At 45.9% G+C, this 26,593-nt stretch overlaps 2 protein-coding genes across 4 annotated transcripts in view; both read right to left on the bottom strand.

Moving 5' to 3' along the window:
• The window catches only part of LOC136831362 (protein ABHD13-like), a 281,750-nt gene extending 267,908 nt beyond the window's left edge, over positions 1-13,842 (bottom strand). Inside the window, exon 1 of one of the 3 annotated variants that reach the window (XM_067091687.1) lies at positions 13,735-13,842. The gene's annotated coding sequence lies outside the window, so the exon portion shown is untranslated. Of the gene's footprint in view, positions 1-13,508 lie in introns of all 3 variants that reach the window. The other 2 variants (XM_067091689.1, XM_067091688.1) reach the window with 2 other exon arrangements.
• Positions 13,843-20,946: 7,104 nt separating this feature from the next.
• LOC136831049 (uncharacterized) lies at positions 20,947-21,612 on the bottom strand. The gene has a single exon (XM_067090994.1). It carries the CDS (start codon positions 21,610-21,612, stop codon positions 20,947-20,949), a length of 666 nt encoding a protein of 221 aa, XP_066947095.1.
• Positions 21,613-26,593: the final 4,981 nt, after the last annotated feature.

Here is a 26,593-nt window from a genome sequence, read left to right as displayed (position 1 = left end):
GTACACTTGCATGTGATTCCAACTTGTAACGCCACCTGCGACTATTGAAATGGGGGCCACCTCTTAGAGAGAAATAATCCGAAGACGATGGTTTAATCATGTCGATTAAGTCGACAGTTGCTGGTCACTGGAGAACCTAACATATTACTTCCAGAGTCAAAGTCCACTCCCCAATACCCGAACGAGCGCACGAACGAATTCAAGTCTGCATTTTTGGGGGACTCCTGATATAAATTGGGGAAGAAGAGACACTTTCGCTCTTCGCACCCCCTCTCAGGACTATGTGCTAAAGTATAGTATTGAGTTCTGTTGAGCCTGTTCCCCTCCAAGTTCTTCAGATACGACACGGCAATTACGCTGTCGCTAAACATAGCCACTACTCTGTAGCGCACTAAGACTGAGAACAACTGAGGGCTTGCTTTACAGCAATGATTTTCCCCAAAGATTTATTGACTACCTCGCCTGAGGCCTGATTCCTCCTGGGGTTGTTTCAACCTTGATCTGGAGGCATCTGTGTACAGATGAACGCCTGGGAAGAGGGAGTCAATAGACCTTCCCTGTCAGATGCATTTCTGACTACCAAACGATCCAACAGGCAAGAATCGCTCCCGACTATAACAGTGTTCTCGTTGTGGAAGTCTCAGCGATTCCTGAGACATACCTGAAGAGAGAGCGCATTCGGACACGAGACCCTGGAATTAAAAGAGAGAGAGAGAGAGAGACATTCTCCCTAAGAGGCTTCTCCGAGCTGGTACTGGCCATTCCCTGCTGGACAGGAACCCTTCTATCTGTGAAGGACTGATTACTCTCTGGGGTTGTGAAAACCTCGGAGGAAGAGAGAGAGAATCTGCTTACCTGAATATGTTAAGAATTCCAAAGAATTCCCTCGCTCTTACTAGCTCCTCTGGAGAGGAGACCAGTTAAACGATCGTCTAGATACTTCAAAACACTGTATCGTCTAGATGCTTCAACACTCTGTATCCTCGACGATGCATAATTGCTGACACCGGAGACATGAGTCAGAAGAAACCATGTTCGTCATACTGGCTACGTCATCAACCTTGAACAAGAGTTAGCTAAGGCTCATGGTGTTCTAAGCACGTCCGGATACTGAGGGGAAAGATGACCAAAATAGAAATTTCGACTTTCCTGCTCCAAACGTCGTAGACGAAGCCAAAGCTTTCGCCTGGCGAGCCAGACCTCGAGATAAATTTATTAGGCTGCCAACAACCACGGATCCAAGGGACATAGCCGCCACTTTAGAACCCGTGACATAAAAACTGACCGCATCCAGAAAGAATGCGCAAGAGCCTCAGTCTGATTGGCGCAGCACATACTCCCACGAAGCTGAAACGACGAGACTTAAACAGGAATGCCTCAACCTATCTGTTGAGGGGCAACCTGACTCGCCGAAGGATTCTCTCTAACTGGCGTGAAATCGCCCTACCGAGAGAAAAGAGAAGAGTGCTGTCTATTAGAAGCAAACCACCGATGCTAAGCTTAACATCCGCCCTCCAAAGCCTGGCTAACCGGATCGAACCAAACCAGCCACCACTAAAAAAGAGGCAGGAGCTGGTTTAGTTATAAAACCAAAATCAGGAGGTCCGGAGTTTTGCTTGAGGGTACGAAGGAAGTAACATACTCAGGCCTGTGTCCGTAATCATACTGCTGGCAAGAGGACATTCTAAGTCCGCCAGAATCTCCTGCACCTATGGATAAGAATCCTGTTCCGCAATGTCCGAACGATCTAAGACCGACAAAGGAGGAGGCACTGGACAAAGCCCCGGACAATGATGAAGAGTCCGCAATCGGACCAACCTAACCAGAATGCTGCACACCCGCACCTAATCGGGAACCCGGAGCTGAATCTGCATTGTTGGACCCGCCGGGAGGAGAAGGATGAACCGATAAAAACCTGGAGCCGATTCCCCATTATTATTGGGGGAGGATGCGCAAACGAAACTGCTGCAGAGGGACGGAAGAAGATGAAGTAGGGAGAATGAAAGAGGTATAAGCTAGCCTGAGTTACCGCCACGGAAAACACAGGCAATGAAAGCCACGGACCGCTCGAAGAAGGTACCGTGATGTTCTGCCAAACCGCAGAGCGCAAACCCGAACTGGAATCGACGGAAACCACGAAATACCTGATAATATCGACAGCCGCATGAAGCCGGAAGCAAGGCCGTACATAATTCGGAGCGGGATGGAACAAGAGATCCCCAGACAAAATCTGCCGGAAACAGGGTTTTCGCTTGTTCGAAGCTCCTCCAACCGGAGAAGACTGTACTAAGGAAGGAAAGGCAGGAGGCATAGGAACAGTAGACACATAAAAAGTTACCTGAGAGGAGGAAAAAATCAAAATCAAGGAAGAGGGAAAATCGAAGATGGAAAACCGCAGGAAAGACCGAGCAGAAGAAGAAAGGGCCAAAGAGGAGACTGAAAAGGGAGTAACAGAGAATGTGGGAGCAGGAGATGAAGCGACAGATAACGAAGAAGAAAACTTATAACAAAAAAGGAACGAAGGTACACCAATCTGGCCCCCTCAATAATCCTGAAAACATATCCAACATGAATTCTGGACACTACTGTGTCACATACTCTCTAATGTTAGAGAAAACATTTGCGAAAAAAAATATAACCTCTCGCCATAGGTCTATACCCGTTGAAAAACCCCGCCATCCGTCTTATAACCCGCCACAGCCACTGCAGGTCCCGCAAATTATTTAGAAGCCGAAAGACGGTAACCATAATCCGCTCTTACTAGATGGAGGAGAAAATACAGGAAGGGGGAAACTACAGTAGAGATTTAGAAAACAGTAGGAAGTGAGTTGTAGGCTTGAAGCAGAAGGATTCTGCCCCACCGTAACTGAAACATTGACTTGAGACTGAGCCAGATCGAAAGAAGAGATGGTAGAACTTTGCTGAGACACAAAAACTACTCGAATCTAAAACCAGAACCCATTCAGGAGAACGAGACTGCACCATTAAATCCTTCTCTCACTACCAAACCTAAACCTATCCTCTTTATGACACCTAGATCTTGATCCTAATAACATTATCAACATTAAATTCATCAATATTACAAGGGGGTTGGGTGGGGGGGAATCCTTCACTGCCTGCTCCGCACCGAGGGGGCTGGCAGACCTACCCACTCAGAGGCTTGTGGTTCTGTCATTACCATCAGCACCCGTTAGGGCTGGTTCTGGAACAGGCAGGGGAGCTGAAAAGGAAGAAGAATTAGACATCCTAATACTACTATCATACCTACCTGAGAAATGTTGAAGACGACTAGCTATTGAATTTTCCTTACTAATTGCAATCCTATCCTCTATCTGTTTGACTACCATTGAACTCGCTAAATCCATCAACTGATCTGTAGCAGAAGTCTGAGACACTTGAGGCAACGAGATTCTGACCGACGTCTGCCGCTGTTACTAGCCAAAGACTTGCGATGACGAATGTAATCATCCTCTCTTTGTGCCTTCCAATGGGAACATCTATCAATGAGTCTGACATCACAATTAACTCCTACATACCTGACGGAATGTCTATCGTCTCAAGGTACTCATCCGCCTTTGCAGGAAGAAGAAGGAGCAAGCGCCAGAGTCCACCATCACCGAGGCAGTCAAGGTCACGCCAAGCCGGCGGTGGCACGTAGTAGAAGGTGAAAAGTCCGTGAATACACAATCGAGACCGAACCAACGAGTCCAACAACCAAAAAGACGCTTCCACGTCAAGATATCCAGAAAATCGGTGAGAAAACCGCTAAATCCAATCCAGGTCTTCACCACAAGTCCAAAATACAAAGAGAAGTCGGGCAATAGGATTAAAACCGTGACTGCAGAAGGAAACAACCTTCCTGCAGCGAACAAAAGCAATTGACTAAAATGGGGGCGCACGCAGACACCTGTGTCATTACAGCGCTTGCCAACTGCTTGTTATGATAGTTCATGACAAGATTTTACCTGCAGCATTGGTAACGCTTGGTTGTTAAAATTCTACTATAGTGGATGTAGTTGGAGAGTTGTTCGGGCTAGTGGGATTAAGGGCTAATTCAGGCGTTCAGGGAGTGTATTGCAATATGGGTAACACTAGAGAACAGCTCTGCACGGACTCTTACCTTGGAAATGGATTTTTCCTATACTTTTGGTGTTGCTGATGAAGGAGGTGGTGTTTTTTATTGTCGGTCAATTATTACTAATATCATATCTACCCAACATGGATGGGAACACTTTGAGAATGTGGGGTTTTGGGTGGGGGAAATCACTGGGAGAAAGACCAGATCACGTTATTGTTATGGAATGGTTCTGCGCGATGCAATGTCAATAGGAAGCCAGAAGTTTAAAAGAGGGGATTGACTTAGGAAACCTCATTATAAAAGCAACTACACTAACCTAACGTACTCTACCTAACCTAACCTAGTAGGCCGTGGTACTTAGCCGGGGGCTCTGCCCCCAGACCCCTGGTGAAGGGTACTCCATTTTACTACAAATGATATTTTCATAATAAAATAAATTTTTGAACATACTTACTTCCGTAGTTATATATATAGCTTAAGTCCCTGACGCCACGGCAGAATTTCAAAACTGCCGTAATCGCCGGAGTAGGTATGTAAGGTGGTCTACTCATGCGCTCTATCCAGGTATCTGGAACCACACCAGGTATTCCTCAGATCTTCCATGCCTCTGCCTCAGAGGGGAGGAGGGTGGGAATTAATTATATATAACTACCAGGTAAGTATGTTCAAAAAATTATTTTATTATGAAAATATCATTTTTAAACATCTGACTTAACTGGTAGTTATATATATAGCTGATTGACACCTTTGGTGGAGGGTCAGAGACAGCCAGTATCGTTGGAATTGACAAAATAACAATTGTAAAACCAACTCAAGGTTCCTACCTGTTAAGGAAGCAAACTTCGAAGTTTCCCTGCTTCATTCTATCTGCATTCCTTAAGAGATCCAGCGATCCACCCAGGGGCTGAAAATTCCCAGGGCTGTCAACCGGTGTATAACCTCTATGTGACTAGACCTCCTTAAATATACCCTCATTCCGGGCGCCAGTAAGGAACACAAAAGACCACCTGACCGAATAACACAACAAACTAACAAAGGGTAAAATATTTACTAATGATTGCGGAAGGCTGCGTCCAACCTTCGCACACAATCATAAAAATTTTCTCCATTTCAAGAAAAGGAGAAAAGGGTATAGATTTATGGTACAGCAGGGGTAGATCCCTCACCCACTACTGAATTAGTGGGTGAGGGATCTACCCCTGCTGTACCATAAATCTATACCGCTACAAAAGGTCCAAGAGTGTAGCGGTCTTCATAAATGGTCTGAACCTGTTTGAGGTAATGCGATGCAAACACCGACTTGCTTCTCCAGAAGGTCGCATCTAAGATACTTTGTAAGGACCTATTCTGTTTAAAAGCCACCGAGGTTGCTACTGCTCTAACCTCGTGCGTCTTAACTTTAAGAATCTGTAGATCGGTTTCATTAAACTCTGAATGGGCTTCTCTTATCAATAGTCTGATAAAGTAAGACAACGCATTCTTAGACATGGGTAACGAGGGTTTTTTGACTGAACACCACAGTGCTTCTGACTTACCTCGTATTTCCTTAGTTCTTTCCAGGTATGACTTGAGAGCTCTTACAGGACACAGGAGTCTCTCTATTTCCGTACCTGTGATATCCTGTCCGACAGGTTCGGGATCCTCAAACGCTTTGGGCCAGGGTCGAGATGGAGTCTCATTCTTTGCAGGAACTGGTTGCAACTAACAAATTGCTTTGCTTTGTCTAAAGCCCACGGTCTTGCTGAAGGCATGGACCTCACTTACTCTCTTAGCTGTGGCCAAATCCGATCAGGAAACAGAGTTTTTAGAGTAAGATCCTCAAATGATGCCTATGTAAGGGTTCGACCTATTTCATAAGAAATTTAAGAACGACATCTAAATTCCAAGCTGAGAATTCTGGCCTTTCTTTAATGGTCTCGAAGGATCTGGAGGCGGTCCCAAGATCCTTATTGCTGGAAAGGTCTAAGTTTCTGTGCCTAAAAACGGCAGTTAACATACCCTCTATATCCCTAATTGTGGAAATAGAGAAGTTGTTCCTTTAAGGAAGAGAAGGAAGTCTGGTTATTTCAGTTACAGGTACTGGAAGAGGAAATAGAATTTCTTCTGCACCATCCTAAATAATACTTCCCATTTGGATTGATATAATTGATTGTTGATGACCCTCCTTGTTCTTAATTGCGTCAGTTGCCGCTCTAAAAGCCTTTAGCTCTTGCAAGTTTTTTTTGATAGTCTGAAGGCAGTCATTTGTAGAACTTGGAGGTTTTGGTGATATCTTCAAGTGGGTTGCTTGAGTAGATCTATTCTGAGAGGTAGTCTTCCGGTGTCCACCATCCATTCCAGTACCTCTGTGAACTATCTTTGTAGGCCAGTAAGGAACCACTAGGTCATCCTGGTCTCTTCAAGAGCTGCAAACCTTTGCAGCACTTCGTGAATAACTTTGAATGGGGGAAACGCATACACGTCTAGGTTGGACCAATCCAGCAGAAAAGCGTCTATGGATCGCTTCAGGATCCAGAACGGGAGAACAGTAGGTTTCCAACTTCTTCGTTTGAGCTGTGGCGAAGAGGTCTATGCATGGTCTGCCCCAAATCCGCCAGAGGCTCTTGCAGATGTCCTGGTGAAGCATCCACTCTGTCGATAGAACTTGATTCCTTCTGCTCAGCATGTTCAGTTCTCACATTCTTTTCGCCTGAATAAAGGTAACTAGAGTAACACTTTTCTCCTTTGCCCAAAGAAGGAGTTTTGGCCGCCCTGCAGATAGAGAGTAGGAGGAGTGCCTCCCCGCGGATGTAGGCCAACGCCGTCGTATTGTCGGAGTTGACCTGAACTACTTTTTTCTCCACTAGACCTTCGAACTCTATTAGAGCCAGAAGGATAGCAGTAAGTTCCTTTTGGTTGATGTGCCACTGTATCTGATCTCTGGTCCAAGAGCCCGAGACTTCCATCTTTCCCAGTGTTGCGCCCCATCCCAGAAGGTCCGACGCTGGGCCGGAGAACAACACTCAGGGTCTGGGTTCCTCTGATGGTGGGAAAGTCCCTCTTGAAGTTTTAGGATCGCTCCACCATTGTAGATAATCTCTTATTTGTTGTGAAATGGGAATACACTTCGTTTCTAGTTCCTTGTCCTTGTCCCAGTTCCGATTCAGATGGAACTGCAACGGACAAAGGTTCAATCTTCCTAAAGAGACAAACTGCTCTAGAGAGGAAAGGGTCCCTGTTAAGACTCATCCATTCCCTCACTGAGCAAGTCTGCCTTTTTAGGAATTTCTGAAGTTTTCTGAAAGCTTGTTCCGCCCCTGATGTTACCGGAAAAATCCGAAAAGCTTGACTTCTGAACTCATCCTAAGGTATTGAATCTCTTTGGATGGGATCAGTTGAGACTTCCTTTGTTCATAAGGAGTCCTAGATTTTCCGATAATTCATCAAGAGTCATTCAAGATCCTCCAGGCAGCGCGAGTGTAGGAAGGGAGCCTGAGGAGCCAGTCGTCCAGATATAGGGAGACTCCCATGCCTCTTTGGTGTGAAGCATTCCAGCTACGTTTTTCATTAGCCTCGTAAAAACCTGAGGAGCGGTACTTAGGCCGAAACATAGGGCTCGAAATTGGAAAGTTTCTCCCCTGTGCACAAACCTCAGGTATTTCCTGGAGCTCGGGTGAATGGGAATATGGAACATGCATCTTGGAAGATCCATAGACACCATCCAGTCGTGTTGTCTGACTGCTGCTAGAACGGGACTTGGTTGTTTCCATCGTGAATCTTGTCTTTGAACAAACACGCTGAGAGCGCCTGCGCTCAGCACCGGTCCCATCCCCTAGCTTTTGGGAACCAGAACAAACGATTGTAAAACCTGGAGATTCCGGATCCAAAACTTTCTATAGCTTGTTTTGCAGCAGCAGAACAAACTGCTGCTGCAGAGTCCGCCTATTTTCGCTCTGTAATTGGTCGAAGGTCTACCGCCTTGTAGCTAAAGGGGTGGCTTCCTGAGGAAAGGGATCTGTACCCTCCTTGATTAACTGAACGGACCATGATCCGCCTCTCTTCTCCCATTCCAGCCAGAAGTGTGTTAGTCTGGCTCAACCGCTGAACTGAAGGAGAGTCAGACTCTGCTTTCTCCCTTTGTCTATTGCTTCTTCTCGTAGATCTTTGATCGAGGGTCTTGAATTTCTTCTCTACTGAGAGTTCTGCCTCGAAAGGGCTGAATAACAGGAGCTTCCCCTATAATTTTCTGAGAGGCGAAGCTAGAAGGTAGAACTTTCTTTGCAGTTTTGGTGATTAAATCTTGGGTTGTTTTTTGAGTAAAGCTGAGGATACCTCCTTCACTAATTCCTGAGGAAAAAGATGCGTCGAAAGAGGAGCATAAAGGAGTTCTGCCTTTTGGATGGGCGTAACCCCATTGGCAAGAAAGGAACAAAGATGTGCCCTTTTCTTCAAGACTTCGCAGAAAAGAGAGTTGCCAATCTGCTGGCTCCATCTTCTGAGAGCCTTGTCCATGCAGGACATAACATGAATGAGGTTCTTCCTTGGTGTCTGAGTCTAATAGTTCCAGTCTTCTTTACCCAAAGCCCTCCAGAGTCCAATCTAGGAAATTGAAGACTTCAAAGCTCTAAAATTCCTTTCAAGATGTGATCCATTCCGAAGGGGACCAGAAAACCTTGGATTTACCCATAGCAGTTTCCCACGAAGGCTGACCAGAGAAGAGAAGTCCCCCTGGGAAGAGGCAGGAACTCCCAGGCCGGGAGCTTCTCCAGTCTCATACCAAATGCTAGACCTCGACGTAAGTCTAGCTGGAGGAAAAGAGAACACTGTTCGTCCTTGATCCTTTTTGGATTTCATCCATTCTTCCATAACTTTCAAGGCTCGCTTGGAGGAATGAGACATGATCATTTTAGTAAAGATAGTCTTCTTTGGTGTCTTCCCGAGAGTAAATTCCAAGGGAGGAGAACGGGGGGCGGCAGGTACGAAGTTGTCCGGAAAAAGCTCCGTAAACACTTTCATCAACTTCTTCAAGTCTGAGGAAGGAAGTTGAGATTCTTGCTCCTCTTCATCGGAAACTTTCTCGAGGAGAACATCTGGAGAGGGAGGAAGATCGTCGTTGTCCTTCGCTTCCTCCGAAAGCTGTACGGAAACCGAGGTAGCGCGCCCTGTCTACTAGTTGCTGCCTCTAAAACAAGAGAGAATCTCAATCAAAACGCCCTGTGGATAACGGTCTTGACGCCGTATCCTGACTCCACTGCACGGTATCCTGGGCAGCCAATATCATGATGCTTACGCCCTGGCGTTCAACTCTCGTGACGCCCATCGTCCCAAAGGCCCAGATTCTGACGCTCGCGCCCGGCGCTCAAGCTCTTGACGCTACGCCCCAAGGCCCATCTTCCTGCACTACTCGGGCGTCCTGGTGTCTGGGCTTCTGACGATCGTTGTCCCTTCCAACCTTAAGGCCGCTTGAGAACTGGCCGCCCGTGCGACATCTGTCAAAAGCTTCCTGAGGTTGACGAGAACTGATCGAGGCCCTTTGAGAAGGAGAAACATTCTTCCCTCGTTCGCTGTCACGCCGCCCCTTGAAGTCACTTGAGCACTGGCCGCCTGTGCGACATCGGGCAAAAGTTTCCTCGGTGCGACGAACAGCCAAAGGAGGGGAAAATTTATCCGCCCTTTCTGCAGGTCAGCAGCTTGCATAAAGGAAGACAGTTTCTTGATGGCTATCCTTTAGTAGAGACCATTGTAGGAGCTTCCTTCTGCTGACAACTGACTGGAGAAGGCGCAAGATTTGACGCAGCCCTCAACTAATTGAACAGGCTGAGGAGGGTGTTCTGGGACAATTCCTAATTCAAGGAGGAGGGGAGCGTGGAATCAAGAAAGAAAAAAGTCAGTCCATGCTTTTCTTTGCTGCCAGGCGTCCTGGTTGAAACAAGCAATTTACGCCTGCACTTGGAGGGGAAGCTACCTTCAGAACTAAAGCATTCAGGACTGCCCCAATGGCTACACCCCGGAGCTTGGCATCACCTAACACGGGCGCGCCTTCAACATAGGGAACTTCCTCTTGAGAGGTCTAGACTGCAGACCCGACGCTAGCCCCGCTTGGGGACTGCGCCTCAGAAGACGAAGAACACGATAACTCTCGCCTTCCTATGGCGAGGGTGAGCGCCCTGGGAGCGTCTAGGAACACTGAGGGGACGCATCGAGCGCTGTGGGGTAAAATCTCGCTTCCCTTCTCGCCTGTCGACTTTCCTCTTCTCCCAGGGGTTGGGGGAGCTGAAGAGGTCTAGGCTAGGGGAGCACGACAGATCCGAGCGGCCGCACCTCCATCAGCACTAACTTTTGTCACCAACACTTGCAATTTCCAGATCTCTCTAAGTGTTCGACCACAATTCTCTGTCTTGAGCGAGGATTCAAATACGCTGGGCTAAGGGCTTGAATGGTCGCCATCATATCCCTTGAGGGATGCACTTACCTGAATCAGTAGGGGGATCAGAACTACCACTACGGGAATGATCAGAAGGTTCATTAGTTTGGGACAACGACCATAAAATCCTGGGCTACCTTTGGAAGAGCAAGACAGCACTCTTGCCTCTTCTGAGCCGGTCCCTCTAAGCTCTCACGAGCGGTTATATTTCCGATCCACTTCTCTTTCAGAAAGACCCAAGCACTCATCGTGATCTATCCCCTAACTCACACCTCTTGCCTCTACATTTCCTCAGACATACCGAATGATCTTAAAGAGGCTTTAGTGTCGAGTCTTACACCCTTAACACACATCTGCACACTCAAGGAGTCAGACATGGTAACAAATCCAAAGAGAGATCAAAGTCCAAGTCCAAGGGTCAAAACCAAATTTAACTAGTAAAGAAAGTCCAAGACAAATTCCAAAAAACGAGTGAAAGCCGGGCTAAAGTGTGTACTTCACCAAAATTTGCGAAAACTGGCTGAAAAGAGGAAATCAAACGATGTCACCGAATGGCGGTGAAGATCTGAGGAATACCTGGTGTGGTTCCAGATACCTGGATAGAGGCTTATAGTAGACCACCTGACATACCTATCGCGATTGCCGCGAGTTTTGAAATTCTGCCGTGACGTCAGGGACTTAAGCTATATATATAACTACCAGTTAAGTCAGATGTTTAAAAATTCCCATATCACACTCAATGTTTACATGGCATTCCAGGATGGCCAGCATATAATAACATGTAAGTTCTGAGGTCAATTACAGATTAATTACATTTGACCGACAAAAAATAACAGTAAATTCTTGATAGGCTACCAAATTACTATAGAAAAAAGTCAATTTCCAAGGTAATACCCCAAGTGGAGCTCTTGGGTTGTTTACAGTTTCATTTGCCAGGCCGCGTAACACCTTCTGCCCGGACTACAATAACTCCGCCAAGGTAAGTAGTTCCGCGACCCGACCCTGCTTGCGACCCCGCGTGCCCCAAGATCTGACCCAGTCTCTTGCCAGTTTGCCAAGATGTCGTCTGTCCTGTCCGCGCATCCCTCCCACGTGCAATTTGCCGCCGCAAACCCAGTGACTATACTCGACCTAGCAGTGCTGTGCAATGACGAACGATCATTACTCGTGTTTTTAATGAAGAGTGGCCTTATTGGTGATTTCAGTGGTGTTTGTGGCCACTGCAAAGAAGGAACTGTATAGAGGGATGAATAAATTTGTTTTTATTTAGCATTTCCCAATGTTTTATGAGAGAGAGAGAGAGAGAGAGAGAGAGAGAGAGAGAGAGAGAGAGAGAGAGAGAGAGAGAGAGAGAGAGAGAGAGAGAGAGAGAGAGAGAGTGTAATTGTTGTTAGTGAGTGCTTCGGTTGTTGGAAGAGGGATGAGGTCATTAGTTTGTTTACGGCGCTGTCTGTCTGTGGAATATATGTGAGGATTTTTCGGTTTTGGAGGCAGTTTTGAGTCAGAGCTAGTGCTGGTCAGTCGTTTTTTTGGTCTTAAACAGTTTGTTTGTGTGCTGATTCAGAGTTGTTGTTTTTTCTTGTTAGTGTGCTGTTCTTGTTGCTGTATGTTCGTGAGTCGTGTGTTTTTCTGTTTTGGTTGGTTTGTGTGGTTTTGTGTGCTGTGTTGGCGACCGTGGACGCCTTACTCCATCTTCCAGCAACCGAGGACCAGGGTGAGTGTTGTGTACTGTTTTTTTGTGGTTTTGAATTCCGCCACAACTGTTGGACTGATCAAGCACGGTGACAGTTTCCAGTGGTGTTGTAATGCATGCCACTGCAGGAAACAAAGATCCATTTGGAGTGGCTCTTTCTTCTCTCGTTCGCACCTTTCATTTGGTACCATTTTAATTCTCATTCATGGCTGGATTCACAAACTTCCCCAGAAATGTATGTAGATGACTCTGAAAATCGGGTCACCTAACATCACAGTGGAATGGTACAATTTCTGCCGGGAAGTTAGCCCAAAAGCAAAGAAGAATCAAGCCGCCGACCGAATTTTCCGATGATTCCAACTTCTACTAAGGTAAGTGCGGTTTCTTATCAATTTATGGTTATGCATTTTACTGGCTTTCTGGGGGGGTCTGCGGGGGCTGGTTAGGTCACGACCTTGCATTTGGGACCAATTGTGTTAGCTGGCTTTACTGGGGGTCCACGGCCAGGTTAGGGCACGCCGCCATATGTTAGGTTAGGTTAGGTAACTTCTGGTTAGGTCAGAATCTGGCGCTATGGGAAAGGTTAGGTCTGTTTGTTATGAAAATTCTGGTATACATTGGCTTCCAACCCGCTGCCATCTTGTTTGTATTCGTCTGCCAGTTTCCTAGTCGAAACCTGCTGCCACCTGGTGGTGGGTCCCGACTAGAAAACTGGCAGACGACAGCCTTGCCAAACTAAACTGCAGGTGCTCCAAGCTCTTTAACAGTTCTACCCAAAAATGGTATGTTTACTGCAATTTTGACACATTTTTATTTTAAACAAGTAGCCTCCCCTCCCTCCCTCCCTAGGGTAGTGCTGTCGTTTCCTTCAATTGTGACCATTTCTTTAACAACCGGTGGTACTGCTGTCATCATGACGCTAAGATTTCAGCTGGTATTTTCTGCCACCTCTGAGACAGGCTATGCCCCCGGGTCTGCAGTCAACCCTCTGTTTAATTTATGGTGCCCCTTGGTTACGTTAGGTGATCAACAGATGACTAGGCCCAGCCTGACAGGCTTTGTGTCATTCCCGTTGGTGTAGCTCGCTCCTTCAAAGGTGGAGGTCCCTCACTTAACACACCGGTTCCCCTCTGGAGGTCAACACCCACCACACAGCCCACATTGGTCCCTTCGCCTGTGCAATGCATAGCAAGGCATAAAGAGAGAGAGAGAGAGAGAGAGAGAGAGAGAGAGAGAGAGAGAGAGAGAGAGAGAGAGAGAGAGAGAGAGTCAAATACAGGGTTACAGAATTTGGCAGAGAATTCAGGCATCATGGTATTCTCTGGGCTTCTCACCTTGAGCCGAGGGACACCTGGACAAGGCCCAGGGCCCGCAGATAAATGTGGATGTGGTGGTGGTGAGGAGCGCGGGTGAGCTATGACAGCCTCTTTGGCCACAGCGTTCACCCAGCTGGCATTCATCCTCAGTCACTGACAGCCGTGACGGCATAATAGACTACATAAGTACTCACTCACCCATCTGACATACGTCCTTATTACTATCAACGGAAATATGAATTACCCTCGTGTGCTCCTGCTCAACTTTGTTTTGAAGAATCAGATGATACATACTACAATAGACGCGTGAACCTTTGACATGTCCGTGTTGACAGCCAGCAGGAAAAACGTTGAAACAAAAGAGCATCGACTTAGGGTCATTCGGTCTCTTCTCGCATCCACATGTTTTTCGAATGACGGCTCATGCGTCCATTCATCACTGAGACGGGCCCACTAGCCACTGTTCGTTCAGGCATTCTCTTATAATGAATAATCGCGCTATATGCTGCATTTAATTTATTGTGTGCATGAGTATATTCAGAAAAATAACAATTTTCCCAGTCGTTAAATTTCAAAGAAGAGGAAAATAATCGCCAATCACATATAGCCTACTATATCTGCAAGTTCATCAAAATTAGTTGATAGTGATGATTTAAATTAAGCTGGCGAAATGCGAGAACGGACTCTTGCTCCTGAGCAGCCCGTAACTCAAAATCAGAGATAATAATAATAATAATAATAATAATAATAATAATAATAATAATAATAATAATAATAATAATAATAATAATAATTCTTCCCAGCTTGTTACCATTTTTACACGGGGTCGTCGTGATGTAATAATAATAATAATAATAATAATAATAATAATAATAATAATAATAATAATAATAATAATGTGAGGACGAAAAGGTCGAACTGGGTATTAAATGATTTATTTGTTGTTGCTGATTAAGCTGGCCTTATGCCAGCGCGGGCTCTTGCTCATAGAGCAGCCCGTAAGTCATTTTTTTATGTGAAGGTGAAATTAAGGATATGTAGGTGATTGCTTTATTTGTGATTGATGGGCATGCCAGTGAGTGGTGTGAAATGAAAGGTTAACAGGAGAGGTTGCTAATCTCTTTGAGCCCTAAGGCAGCCGTCAGTTGGAGAGAAAGAGCGATAGTAGCGAGTCCTGGCAAGTGGTAGATAGCCAGTAAGGAAAATGAAATATCAATCGTCGGAGAAAAATCAGAAGATGATTTATTTATTTATTTACCTGGGCTTGTGAGAGAGGTGTGAAATAATGAGCAGGAAGACAAGTCTTGCTGGTTTATTGATTGTTGTTGTTGTTTCAGATTTAGCTGGCCTTGTGCCAGGCTTTTGATCGGGTTAGACATGTAGACCTTATAAGGATATTGGAACAGATTAATATCGATGGGAAAGATCTAAGATTGATAAAGAATTTATATTGGAATCAAGAGGCATCAGTGAAAGTAGAAAATGACGAATCAGAGACTCGGCACATCAAGAGAGGTGTAAGACAGGGTTGTGTGTTATCACCTGATCTTTTCAATTTATATAGTGAAATGATAATGAGAGATCTCAGAGATATGGAAGGAATTAAGGTTGGAGGAGTCAATATTAATAATATCAGATATGCTGATGATACAGCACTTGTTGCAGACTCTCATGATAAACTTCAAGCTTTAGTCAGTACTTTACACGAGTCAAGCAGAAAAAGAGGTCTGTCAATAAATATTAAGAAAACAGAAGTTATGGCTATCTCCAAAGATGAAATCGCCCCAAGAACAGATATAAGAATTAATGCTGAAACAGTTAAACAAACCGATAGTTTTAATTATTTAGGATGCACTGTCACAAGTGATGGAAAATGCGAAAAAGAGATCAGGAAGAGAATATCCATGGCAAAAGATGCATTTGGTAAGATAAAGAGATTAGTCACCAACTCAAAATATCGATGAATCTTAGGAGAAGATTTGTGAAATGTTTTGTTTGGTCTGTATTGTTGTATGGCTGTGAAACTTGGACCTTGAGGAAGGCAGATAGGAGAGGTTACAGGCTGCAGAAATGTGGTTTTGGAGAAGGATGCTGAAAATATCATGGACAGAAAGGAAAACTAATGAGCAGGTATTAGAGAGAGTAGGCATTGAGAGAGAACTTTTGGCTTCAGTGAGAGGTAGACAAATGCGGTTTGTGGGTCACATAGTGAGAAGACAAGAACTAGAACATCTCTCTCTCACTGGTAAAATCAATGGAAGTCGGCCAAGAGGAAGACCTAGACAAAAATATATGGATGGATTGGTGAGAATGACTGGAGGAAGAATGTCTGCAGCTCAGTTGCTGCAGAGAGCCGGGAATAGAGAGGAGTGGCGAGCCATGATTGCCGACGTCCTTGGGGATATGGCACCTGGATGATGATGATGTGCCAGCACGGGCTCTTGCTCCTACAGCAGCCCGTAACTCTATGTTGATGATGAGTCTGTGAGTTGGGAAGGTTAGATGAAAACTTTATTATGATGCATGAAAGTTATTTTGGTGGGGGTGATTTTGAAGTGAAAAGATTTAACAGGCAAGGTTGCAACCTCTTTGAACCCTAAGGTACCCATCAGACGAGGATAAAAGTATATCAGTGAGTGTTGGCTAGTGGGAGAGGCCAACAGATGGGGAAAAAGAAGAATTGAGTAGTAGGCACAGGTATGCTAGCTCGTGATGATCTAAAGCCATATTACTTGCCCGCTCCTAACTCTTGTGCGTGTGTTTTGTGCATTTGTTGGGTGTTGATTGTGGTGGATGAAAGGTGATTTTGATAGGGGAGAGAGTGATTTCTAAAAGAGTCAGCAGTAAGAGATGAGATGGAATGGCTTTTGATTTGTTGTCTGGTTTAAAGTAAGGGTCGGGTCTGTTGTGTCTGATTTAAGAATTGGGAAGGAGAGCGGGTGGTTAGAGGTAAGGATTCTTTAGAGTTACTGTGGTGGTAGGTAGGAGCATAGGAAGCCTGCAAATTCATAAATGTTTGCCAGGATGTGCTTTGTTATTTGGGTAGCTGTTCTTTCATCTCCTTCATATCTTGATCTTAACTGTTCTGTTTCTGTACAGTCAAGAAGGTAGTGTTCCAGGGGTTCGTCTGGGATTGTTTCACAGTACTTGCATGGTTGGGGGTTATCTACTATTCTTTGCCATGTGCACAGGTATCCTAGCCTTAGCCGATGGATTATGACTGCTAGGGCCCGTGACATGTCTTTGGTTACATTGTGTGGTTTTAGGTTTACGGTGTCCATGTGCCATTTGGCGGTTTTTGAGCCACCAAAAACAGCTCTTCTAACTTTGCTTTCTTCCTGCAGTTGGCAGTGTGCTACTGCCTTGTTTTTCAGTTGTGTGAGCAAGGGGGGTGATTTTGATACTAATGTTGCTGTGTAGCAACCCACTTTTTGCTAAAGAATCTGCTTCTTCGTTTCCTTGGATTCCCACATGACTCGGAATCCAGTTTAGTGTTATTTGCCTGTTCCTGTTTTGATGGAGGCTTGCGATTGCCCATACGCTTGATAGAAGTCTGATGTTTTCTTTTGCTTTTTCCTTTGTTACAGCTTGTATTGCTCCTTTTGAGTCAGTATGAACTGTTGTGTTTCCCTGCCTATGCTGAGAGTCTTCCAGAGCTTTTGCAATGGCAATTAGTTCAGTTTGTAGAGTGGAGGCATTGTCAGAGAGCCTCCAGCATCCTTTGAGGGTTGTTGAGTGGACCCCAGCTGCTGCTGCCGGGATGCTGAGATCTACTGATCCATCCGTAAAATATTCATTTGTGGCTGCAGTTTTCCTGATTGCCTCTTGGGCTGCTAGCCTTAGCTGTTGAGCAGTGCATGCTTCTTTGCTTGCAGGGAGGACTGTAAAGTTTATCTTGAATAGTTCAGGCTCCCAGGGTGCTTGTTCTTTGTACTCTGTGATTGACGTGTCTTCCTTGATTGCGGCAGCTTGATTTTGCATTTCTACTCTCCTTATAGCTGCTAGGAGGTCGCCAGCATATGTCTTGGGGGAGTCTAGTTCCTCGTGAAGCTCAATGTTTTTCTTGATTTCTCTCTTGAGTGGGCAGTTCCTGTTACCTTTCAAGGTTTTTAGTAGTATGGATATATTTCTTTGATCTATTCTGTGAGTTAGAGATTGTAAATTTGTCTCATTTCTCAAGACACACAAGTTAGTCCACATGGTGCACCTGTGATGAGTCTTAGGGCATTATTCTGGATTACCTCGAAGCCTTTTTGTTCTGTGTTTGTGAGGCGAGTAAGGACAGGTGCTGCGTACTCAACAGTTGACCTTATTGTCTGTATGTAGAAAGTTCTGAGGGCATGGTATACTGCTCCTTGTTTTAGAAAGGTGATTCTTCTCATGGCATTGTGCCTGCATTTGATTTTTTGCTTGAGTATTTCTATTTCTTTATGTGGAGAGAGTTGTTTGTTGATATTTACTCCCAGGTACACAAAGTTTTCTACCCACTCAATGGGTTCACACATGAGTTGTATTTCATTTGGGTTTAGCTCATGTTTAATCGTCATTGCTTTGGTTTTTGCTGTATTGATTTTTAGACCAAGATCTGTACAGCTATTTTCAATTTGTGTTACTGCATTTTGCATATTTTGGTAGGATCTGCACCTGTGTGTGCTCACTAAGCACACATCATTTGCATATATGAAAATTTCAACTCCCTCCGGGAGGGTGATTGTGGCTACATTTTCCATCAGTACATTGAAGAGGAAAGGGCTAAGTATTCCTCCCTGTGGTGTTCCACTTTCTAAGTTGAGAAAATCTGAGCTTGCTCCTTGGAAGGTGACTCTGGATTGTCTGTTTTACATGTATCTTTGGCCCATGCTAACAGGTTACCCTTAACTCTTTTGTCCAACAAGATTGCAAGGATGATGGCTGCGCTGGCTAGTTCACAGGCTTTTTCTAGATTGAGAAAAACTACAATTGATTTTTTGTTGTTAATTGTTGCCATTACATCTGCTAGGCATTCTTGTGTGCCTATTCCTTCTTTGTACCCATATGGTCGATGATGTAGCGGTCCTGTTTTCCATAGGAGTCTGTTTAGTACCATTCTCTCTGCAGTCTTTTCTGTGCAGCTGATGAGAGAGATGGGCCTGTAGGAGTTTGGTTCCTTGGGTTTGGGAATTGGCTGTGTGTTTTGTTAATTCCATTGTGTGGGTCTGACTTGCTCAGTGTATGTTCTGTTGATTATGTGGAGATGTACTTCCTTGGCTGCTGTGCCCATATTTTTCAGCATGCTGTATGTGATCATGTCTGATCCTGGAGCTGTGTTCTTTCCTTTTTGGAGGGTTTTGTTAAGCTCATTTATTGTGAATGGGGTATCAGTGTCGTCAGGATCATTGCACGCTGTGTTGATAACTAGCCATCTCCCTGGATCTAGTGTTGTAAAGTCCTTCTAAGCGGGTTTTCTGTGGTGTCGACCCGTATTCTTTGCATCTCCTAGGATCGCCGCTCCTAGGATAACGGGTCACACAGATTCAGTCATACCCAATCATTTAAATTGATTTATGTAAATATTTGCCTGTTACCAAATTGTATGTTATGTGTCTCTTTTTCTCAGGTATCAGAATGTATTCAACTTCGTTATTGTCCATTTGTGTAACTCAAAGTGTATTTGTTCATAGTATTTATTGTCAAATGTTATTGGCCTCAGGTCACCCTAGGTCTCATTGTAATCCTCGGCGTGACATCAGTCCGCCGCTATATAAACCGCCTGTGTCCTCAATAAAGTAGCAGTAACCTTATCCTGCTCGTTTCTTTCGCACCTCTTAAAGTGTCACCTGCCTTTCCCTTGTGGCTGGTGGCAGATGTGCTGTTTTGGTCCTGTCACCAAATTTGCGCAAGTCTGTTTGCTTCTGCCTGTGGGTTGGGATGATGTGCTTGTGCTGGTCTGATCTTTCCTGATACCTTGTTGAACCACCACCATATTTTTGCAATTGGGGTTAGACGGGTCATCTGAGAGCACCACATCAGCCAGGTTTCCTGCTTTACTTTTCTGGCTGTTTGGGTTGCGTGGTTCATTACATCCCTTAAGACAGCATGTAGTTCATCTGTGGGTTGTTTCCTGAAGAGCTTCCTTGTTCTGTTAACTCTCGAATTCATTTCTTTGATTCTTGAGTTGTAGTACCAGCTGTCTTTTTTTGGGGGTTTTGTTTGTACCAAAGGTTCTCTTTGGCATGGAAGAATTTGCTGCATTGTGTAGGCTCTTTACAAAGTCCTCTTGCAGTTGGTTTATGTTTTGAGCTGGGTCTCGTATGTATTGTGTCGCCCAACTGGTCATATGGTGTTCAAACACTGACCAGTTGGCTAGATCTGGTCTCCAACCTGCTGGAGGAGGTGGTGGTGGTGGAGGTATTTTTGTTATCCTTGTGTTAGTTTCTGTTGCAAAGTGATCACTGGCCAATATTGGGTGCAATTTCCATGTGCAGTTTTCCTGTAGATTTTTGGATATGAAGCTTAGGTCTAGCCTTCCACCTTGGAGGTGTGTTGCTTCGTTGATGTCATTTAGCAGCTTGACTTCAGGAAATTCTTCCATTAGCAGATTTATGTGTCTGCCTGCTGCATTCGTATGTTGCTTTGAGCATAGGCATGGGTGATGGGCATTAAAATCTCCCGTGAAGGTGTTTTCTCTGGTGGCTGCACTGAAAAGGTTTTCTCCTTCAAAGGTTTTGTTATGGCCTTTGTATATGTTGTGTACAATTAGGGAGGTATTTGTGGTTTATTGATGAAGCGACCTGCTTATAAAGCGGCGTGCGGACGTCTGCGTATAAGCAGAGACCGCGAGTACAAAAATTTACAAGTGACCTGAGGTCAAACTATTTCTTTACACAAAACAGGACAGGTACATACAGAAAACATGATGATTTACAATAGCTGGTTGGACATAAAAATACTCTGACACATATACATAGTACAAGGGCAAATGAACAGGTAATAAATATACAATTCACAATAATGATAATAAGATTGTGTACGTGCAACCTTAGGTCGCCTGTGAAGGCACCGCAGAAAACGGAATGTTCATCATAGAGAACCCGTTGAGCGGGGACTTTACAGGCTCAGGTATACATAGCAGAGTGCGGACGGAAACGTAGTGCCTGACCTCTGATTGTTGTGACCAGCACTCTGAACAATTTGTTTGTTGATAGTCAAACAAATGGCAATTTTAAGAGACATAATATACATACAATGACAAAATATATATCGGCAGAAGGGCCAGGAAACTCTACACATGAATATTTACATGAGGTTCTTGACATGTTAATAAGTGTGATGCATTAACATGATTGATGCGAAATGAAGAGATGTCTGACGTCTTTACAAGTATAATGATTGGAAGATTTCTTAAAATCAATCACGGAACATCTTTGGGAGCAGGAGCCAGCACCTGAGTTCTTGATACCTGCGGACGTGGGGCAGCTTAGACTGCTGAATCGCCCGGCGGTTTTGTCGAGCGGATGACTTCCTTAGTGCGGCCCTTGGGATGTCTTTGACCACGTTTCGGAATGCCGATGGGTCCATCCAAGGCCTTGTTTTGTGGAGGAATTCTGGGACGCCTGCCGGTTTCCTCCCGAGTTCTGCTGTCCATCAGGAAGGCTGGCTTTAGCCTGTCGACAGAAACCCAGTCTTCCCGCCCATGGATGTTGACGAGGTAGGCCTTGGATGCCCTACTGGTGACACGGTATGGGCCTCTGTATGGTCTGGTCAAGGGTGGGTGGTGGGCATCGATCCTGATGAAGATGTGCATGCAGGAATCCAGGTCTCCTGGGGTGTAGACGTGGGTCCTGTCCGCGAAAGTCTTTTGGCTGGGCATGAACCTCTTTGCTATTTCCCTCAGCCTTGGAAGGGGCGTATCTGTGACGTCCTGCTCCGTGGGGAAGAACTCTCCAGGTACGGCCAGTGTTTCGCCATAGACTTTCTCTGTGGGAGATTCATCACTGTTTGCCATTGGTGCAGTGCAGAGACCCAGCAGGACCCAGGGCAGCTGTGCCTTCCAATTGTCGTTGGTGCAACGTGCCATCAGAGCTGCCTTCAATGAATGGTGGGTTCTTTCCACCATGCCGTTGGCAGCAGGGTTATATGCCATTGTACTGTGGAGAGTTGTCCATCAGGCATGCCAGGGAGACCCAGAGCTCTGACAAGAATGCCGAGCCTCTGTCTGTAGTTATGCTGTCGGGCAAACCGAAACGGCTTATCCAACTTGACAGGAAGGCTTCTGCGCAGGTGATTGTTGATGCTTCTGCCATCGGGGTTGCTTCCGGCCATCTTGTGGAATGGTCTATGACCGTCAGGAGATATCTGGCACCCCCTGATTGTGGCAGAGTCCCTACGACGTCTACATGGATGTGCCCGAAATGGTGAAGTGGTTGAAGGAAATCTCCGATGCCTGATTCTATGTGCCGGGTGATTTTACTCGTCTGGCACAGTATGCAGTTCTTTGCCCACTCCAGAACATCCTTCCTGATCCCGTGCCACACAAAATTTCTGTCATCAGGCATGCTGTTGTTCGTCCCGATGGATGGGACAGCCCGTGGATGATGTTGAACGTCTGCTTTCTCCTCGACGAGAGTATCAGGGGACACGGGCAGCCAGTGCTGGTGTCGCAAAGAAGTGCTGAACTGGACCCACATATTGGCACATCTTCCCACCTCAGTGCGGTGAGTGCCATGTGGTAGGCTGCTGTTTCCGGGTCCGTGGCTTGTTCTTTCACCAGGTCCTCGTAGTCTATGCCCAGGTGCACTGAATTTATCTCGACTCTTGATAGGGTGTTGACCACCGGGTTCTTCTTGCCAGGGACGTAGCTAATGGTACAGCCGAACTCGGAGATAGTGGCCAGGTGCTGCTGCTGTCTCACCAACCATGAATCTCCTGCCCTTGTGAATGCATGCATCAATGGCTTGTGGTCTGTCAGGATGGTGAAAGAGCTGCTGTCCAAGAGGTACCTGAAATGCCGAACAGCTTAGTAGATTGCCAGCAGCTTCCTGTCGAACGCACTGTGGCGGGTCTCTGGCGGCTTTAACTTGTGGCTGAAGAAGGCCAGAGGGAGGGGGGAACCACCTACTACCTGCTCTAGTATGGCTCAGCAAGCAATGTTGCTGGTGTCGGTGGTAAGTTTCAGGGGGGCGGTGGGGTCGTGATGTATTAAGGTGGTGGCTCTGGTGAGGGCTGCCTTCATCTGTTCAAATGCCTGCTGCTGCGGAGCTGCCCACATCAGAGCTTTCGGCTTCCCCTTTAGTACTCCAGTTAGGGGATCCATGATGCGGGCAATGTCCGGTATGAAGCGACGGTAGTAGCTGACCATGCTGAGGAACTCCTGTAGGGACTTGATGGAATTTGGTGTTGGAAACTTCTTCACTGCATCCACTTAAGGTGGACACCTGCTGGAGAGATCTCGTGGCCCCAGAAGTCCACCTTTTCTGCTCTGAAGGTACACTTGTCGAACCTGACAACCAAATCGTTCTCCTGCAGGCGCTTCAGCACAGCCCAGACATGGCGCAGGTGTTCCTCCGGGGACCTGGAGAAAATCAGGATGTCATCTACGTAGCAAACGCAGAAAGGTACGTCCCCCAAGGTGGTGTCCATAAGGCGTTGGAATGTGGCCCCGGCATTCCTGAGGCCAAAAGTGGCATAGAACATAGAAGGTATGCGTTCCAAATGGCGTGATGATGGCTGTCTTTGGAACATCATCGGGGTGCACTGGTACCTGAAAATAACACTTGAGCAAATCCATTTTTGTTAATACTTTGGCCCTGTGCGGGGTGCCTGTTAGGTCCTGCATGTTTGGCAAGGGATAGTGGTCCAGTGTCGTTATTAGGTTCAGCCAGTGATAGTCCCCACAGGGCCTCCAGGAGCCGTCTGGTTTCCTTACCATGGTGGGGGGTGGGGATGCCCACGGACTCGATGCCTTCCTGCAGACGATGCCCATCTGTTCCATCTCATCGAAGGCTCGTTTAGCATCTTGCAGTTTTTTGGGTGGCAAGTGGCGGAATTTGGCATGTGTTGGTGGGCCTGTCGTGGTGATATGGTGATGGATACCATGCTTGGCCTGAGCTCCTGGCAACTAATGCAGCTCTGGCTTGAAGACATCAAGGAACTCTTGGAGGAGGGTGCTGTATTTGTTCGAAGAGATGGAGCACATGGCGGGCATCCCCGGCCCGGTGGAGAGCGGTTGGGAGGGGCAGGTTCCGGTATCCAACAGGCGTTTTTGGCTGACGTCTACCAGAAGTCTGTGGTGTGTGAGGAAATCGGCACCCAGGAGAGGAAACTTGACGTCCATGATGACGAAGGGCCAATCATATTTACAGCCCAGAATGTATATTCTGCGGGTCAAAGTTCTGTAGCAGCGGATGGGGCTTCCATTTGCGGCCACCAGTGCAGTTGTGGCGCTGGACATGAGGTCGCAGTCCTTCCTCGATGGCAGAAACACCAATTGCATAGCCCCGGTGTCTACCAGCATCCGTCATTTCAATATGGTGTCGTGGATGAAGAATCCTACTGACAAGGGCTCCTTAAGGTTTGCAGCCACTGCTGTTATTTGTGGCCGCCTTTATCGTTTTTTGTGAAAGAGCAGGAGGCTCTGCAATTTCTGGTGGCACTTCCAAACCTCCAGTGGAAGTAACACCAGGCTGGATTTGTCCACGTCCTCTGCTGCTGTGGCGGCGCCTTCTTCCTGTACACTGCGTTCATGTCTTCTGCCCCGGCTTCTTCTGTTACCAGGTTACAGGCTGCAGGTGTTGCAGTGTGTTTGGAGGCCTTGGTGGCCTCTTGGAGTTTGTGTGCGATGTTCACCAACTCGTCCATTGAAAGGGTGTCTGCATCCGTGATTTGCTCTCTCATCTCCTGTGGAAAGTGCCACAGGAATATTTCTCATGACAAGCTGATTTCCTTCCTCCGACTGTTTGCGTCGACGCCAGCAGCATCAGGAGACCTCGTAGTTTGTCCCAGGCATTCTGGGTGATGTGTCCCCCAGTGGCTGGGTCATCAGGTCGAGGGCATGTTGGGCTCTCTCTGGGATGGGCATGGAGTATGTGTCGATGAGCTTATCTCGCAGGTCTCTGTACTTGACTTTGCCCAGCTATGAGTCCAACCATGGGGTGATTTTGTTGAAGACCTCCTCCGGTAACGTTGTCATAGTTACGTCCGCCTTGGTCTCCTCATCTGTAATTTTCACCACTCGGAAATGGACATCTGCCCACAGAAACCAGGATGTGGTGTTTTGTCGTGAGAACGGAGGGAGTTTTATCACCTGGCTTATTGCTGCCTTTAAAGGTGAGAGGGGGATGCAGAGGATCTGTGCCTCCTCGGAATGACTTTCTACCTCAGTGTCTGACATTTTTCCTCACACCAAAATGCGAAATATGCGCCGTATTTAGTCCGTTAATGGTGTTTGGGGCTCGTCAGAAGTCAAAACCATTCGAGCATGCCAGAACGTACCTGGATGGGTACACCGTAATTAGTCCGTTAGTGGCGTGGGTGTTCTCCGAGGAAGGAGCTTTCAGAGGCCTAGACTTTTGTCACCATGTGATTCCGTTAAAGGCTCTCTGCAGGTAAAGCAGCCATAGTGAGTCTGTTAATGGCAAAGCTATTGCCACCTCTTCCGCTGTTTTATGCTTCAACGGGAAAATCTCTACAACCTAGTTAATTCGTCAACAACCACCAACAGGTGCCTATGGCCAAAACTAGATTCACAGAAATTACTCAAAAGGTCCATATGAATATGGGACCAGGGTCTGGTAGGAATCGGGAATGAACCCAGTTTGCAAGAAACGACCCTATGGCTTACATGCATTACAAACTGAGCAACTTATCACAAAGTCTTCTACCGAACTAAGCATATTCTTCCAAAAGAATTGTCTCCACACATTTTGATATGTTTTCTCAATCCCCAAATGTGGACTGCCAGACCTACCATGAACAATATCTAGCACCGTAGGTACTAAACTCCTAGGAACGACTATTTGTGTCGTGTCACCCTTATCCTCACTATTTCTCAGTCTGTATCTAATCTTCCTAACTAACAAATTACCCTCTAGTTCAAGCCCTGCAAAAGGCAGCTTATAACCCTTCCTAACTAACTCCCTCTCAGAAACGCCTTTGTGTCTCCCAGAATTTCATTGTCATCTTGCTTCGCCTCTACTAAACTAATATCCCAATCTATGCTATCTCCCGATACATAACATACATGAATACCCTCTTCATCAGCAAAACTTCTACTAACGGAGTCTACTACTACATTCCGTCTACCCTCTATATACTTCAGCTTAGCATCAAAATCTCTGATTGTCAAATACCACCGGGCTCTTTTTGGGGAAAGATCCGACTTATTAAAAAGATCCAACAATGGCTTATGATCTGCCAGAACCTCTACTTGATTGCTCAATAATAGCATCTTAAGATGCACTAGGCTTGATACCACGGCAAAGGCCTCTTTGTCTACTACCGACCATAATCATTCATTACTACCCTGTGTCTTAAACTTCCTACTATAAAATGCAATCGGATGGAGTCTTCCATCGAACTTCTGCATAAGGCATGCCCTTATACCATCATAACTAGCGTCTGTTACCAACGTGAAAGGACGTTCCAAATAAGGAAACTTCAACACTGGGGGATTTACCAAGGCATCCTTAAGTTTTTGGAAAGTTACTTGCTGTCCGTCTCCCCATACAAACTGCACATCATCCCTCAGAATATCTGTCAAGGAGATGCTAGAACAGAAAAACCCTTCACAAATCTACAGAAAAATCCGGCCATCCCTAAAAAAGACCGAATCTGCTTCTTAGTCTTGGGAGTGACAAACTGCAATTGCCCTAACTTTATCATCATTCACTCTAACACCCTCTTTAGAAATGACGTGACCTGAATATACTATCTGCCTCTTGAGAAAATTACACTTAGCTAACTTTATCTTCCAACCGGCTAATCTAAGTCTTCTAAAAACCTCCCTCAGAACTTTTAAATGTTCTTCTACTGAATCAGTGGCAACTAAGATATTGTCCATGTACAAATAGACTTTTTTCCTAACAAGCCATGCAAAACTGTATTTATTAGCCTAGTAAATGTCATCA

The sequence above is a fragment of the Macrobrachium rosenbergii genome, chromosome 48, assembly GCF_040412425.1.
Source record: "Macrobrachium rosenbergii isolate ZJJX-2024 chromosome 48, ASM4041242v1, whole genome shotgun sequence".
NCBI lineage: Eukaryota > Metazoa > Arthropoda > Malacostraca > Decapoda > Palaemonidae > Macrobrachium > Macrobrachium rosenbergii.
The sequence above is the reverse complement of the archived record's forward strand: the minus strand, read 5'-3'. Positions and strand labels throughout refer to the sequence as shown.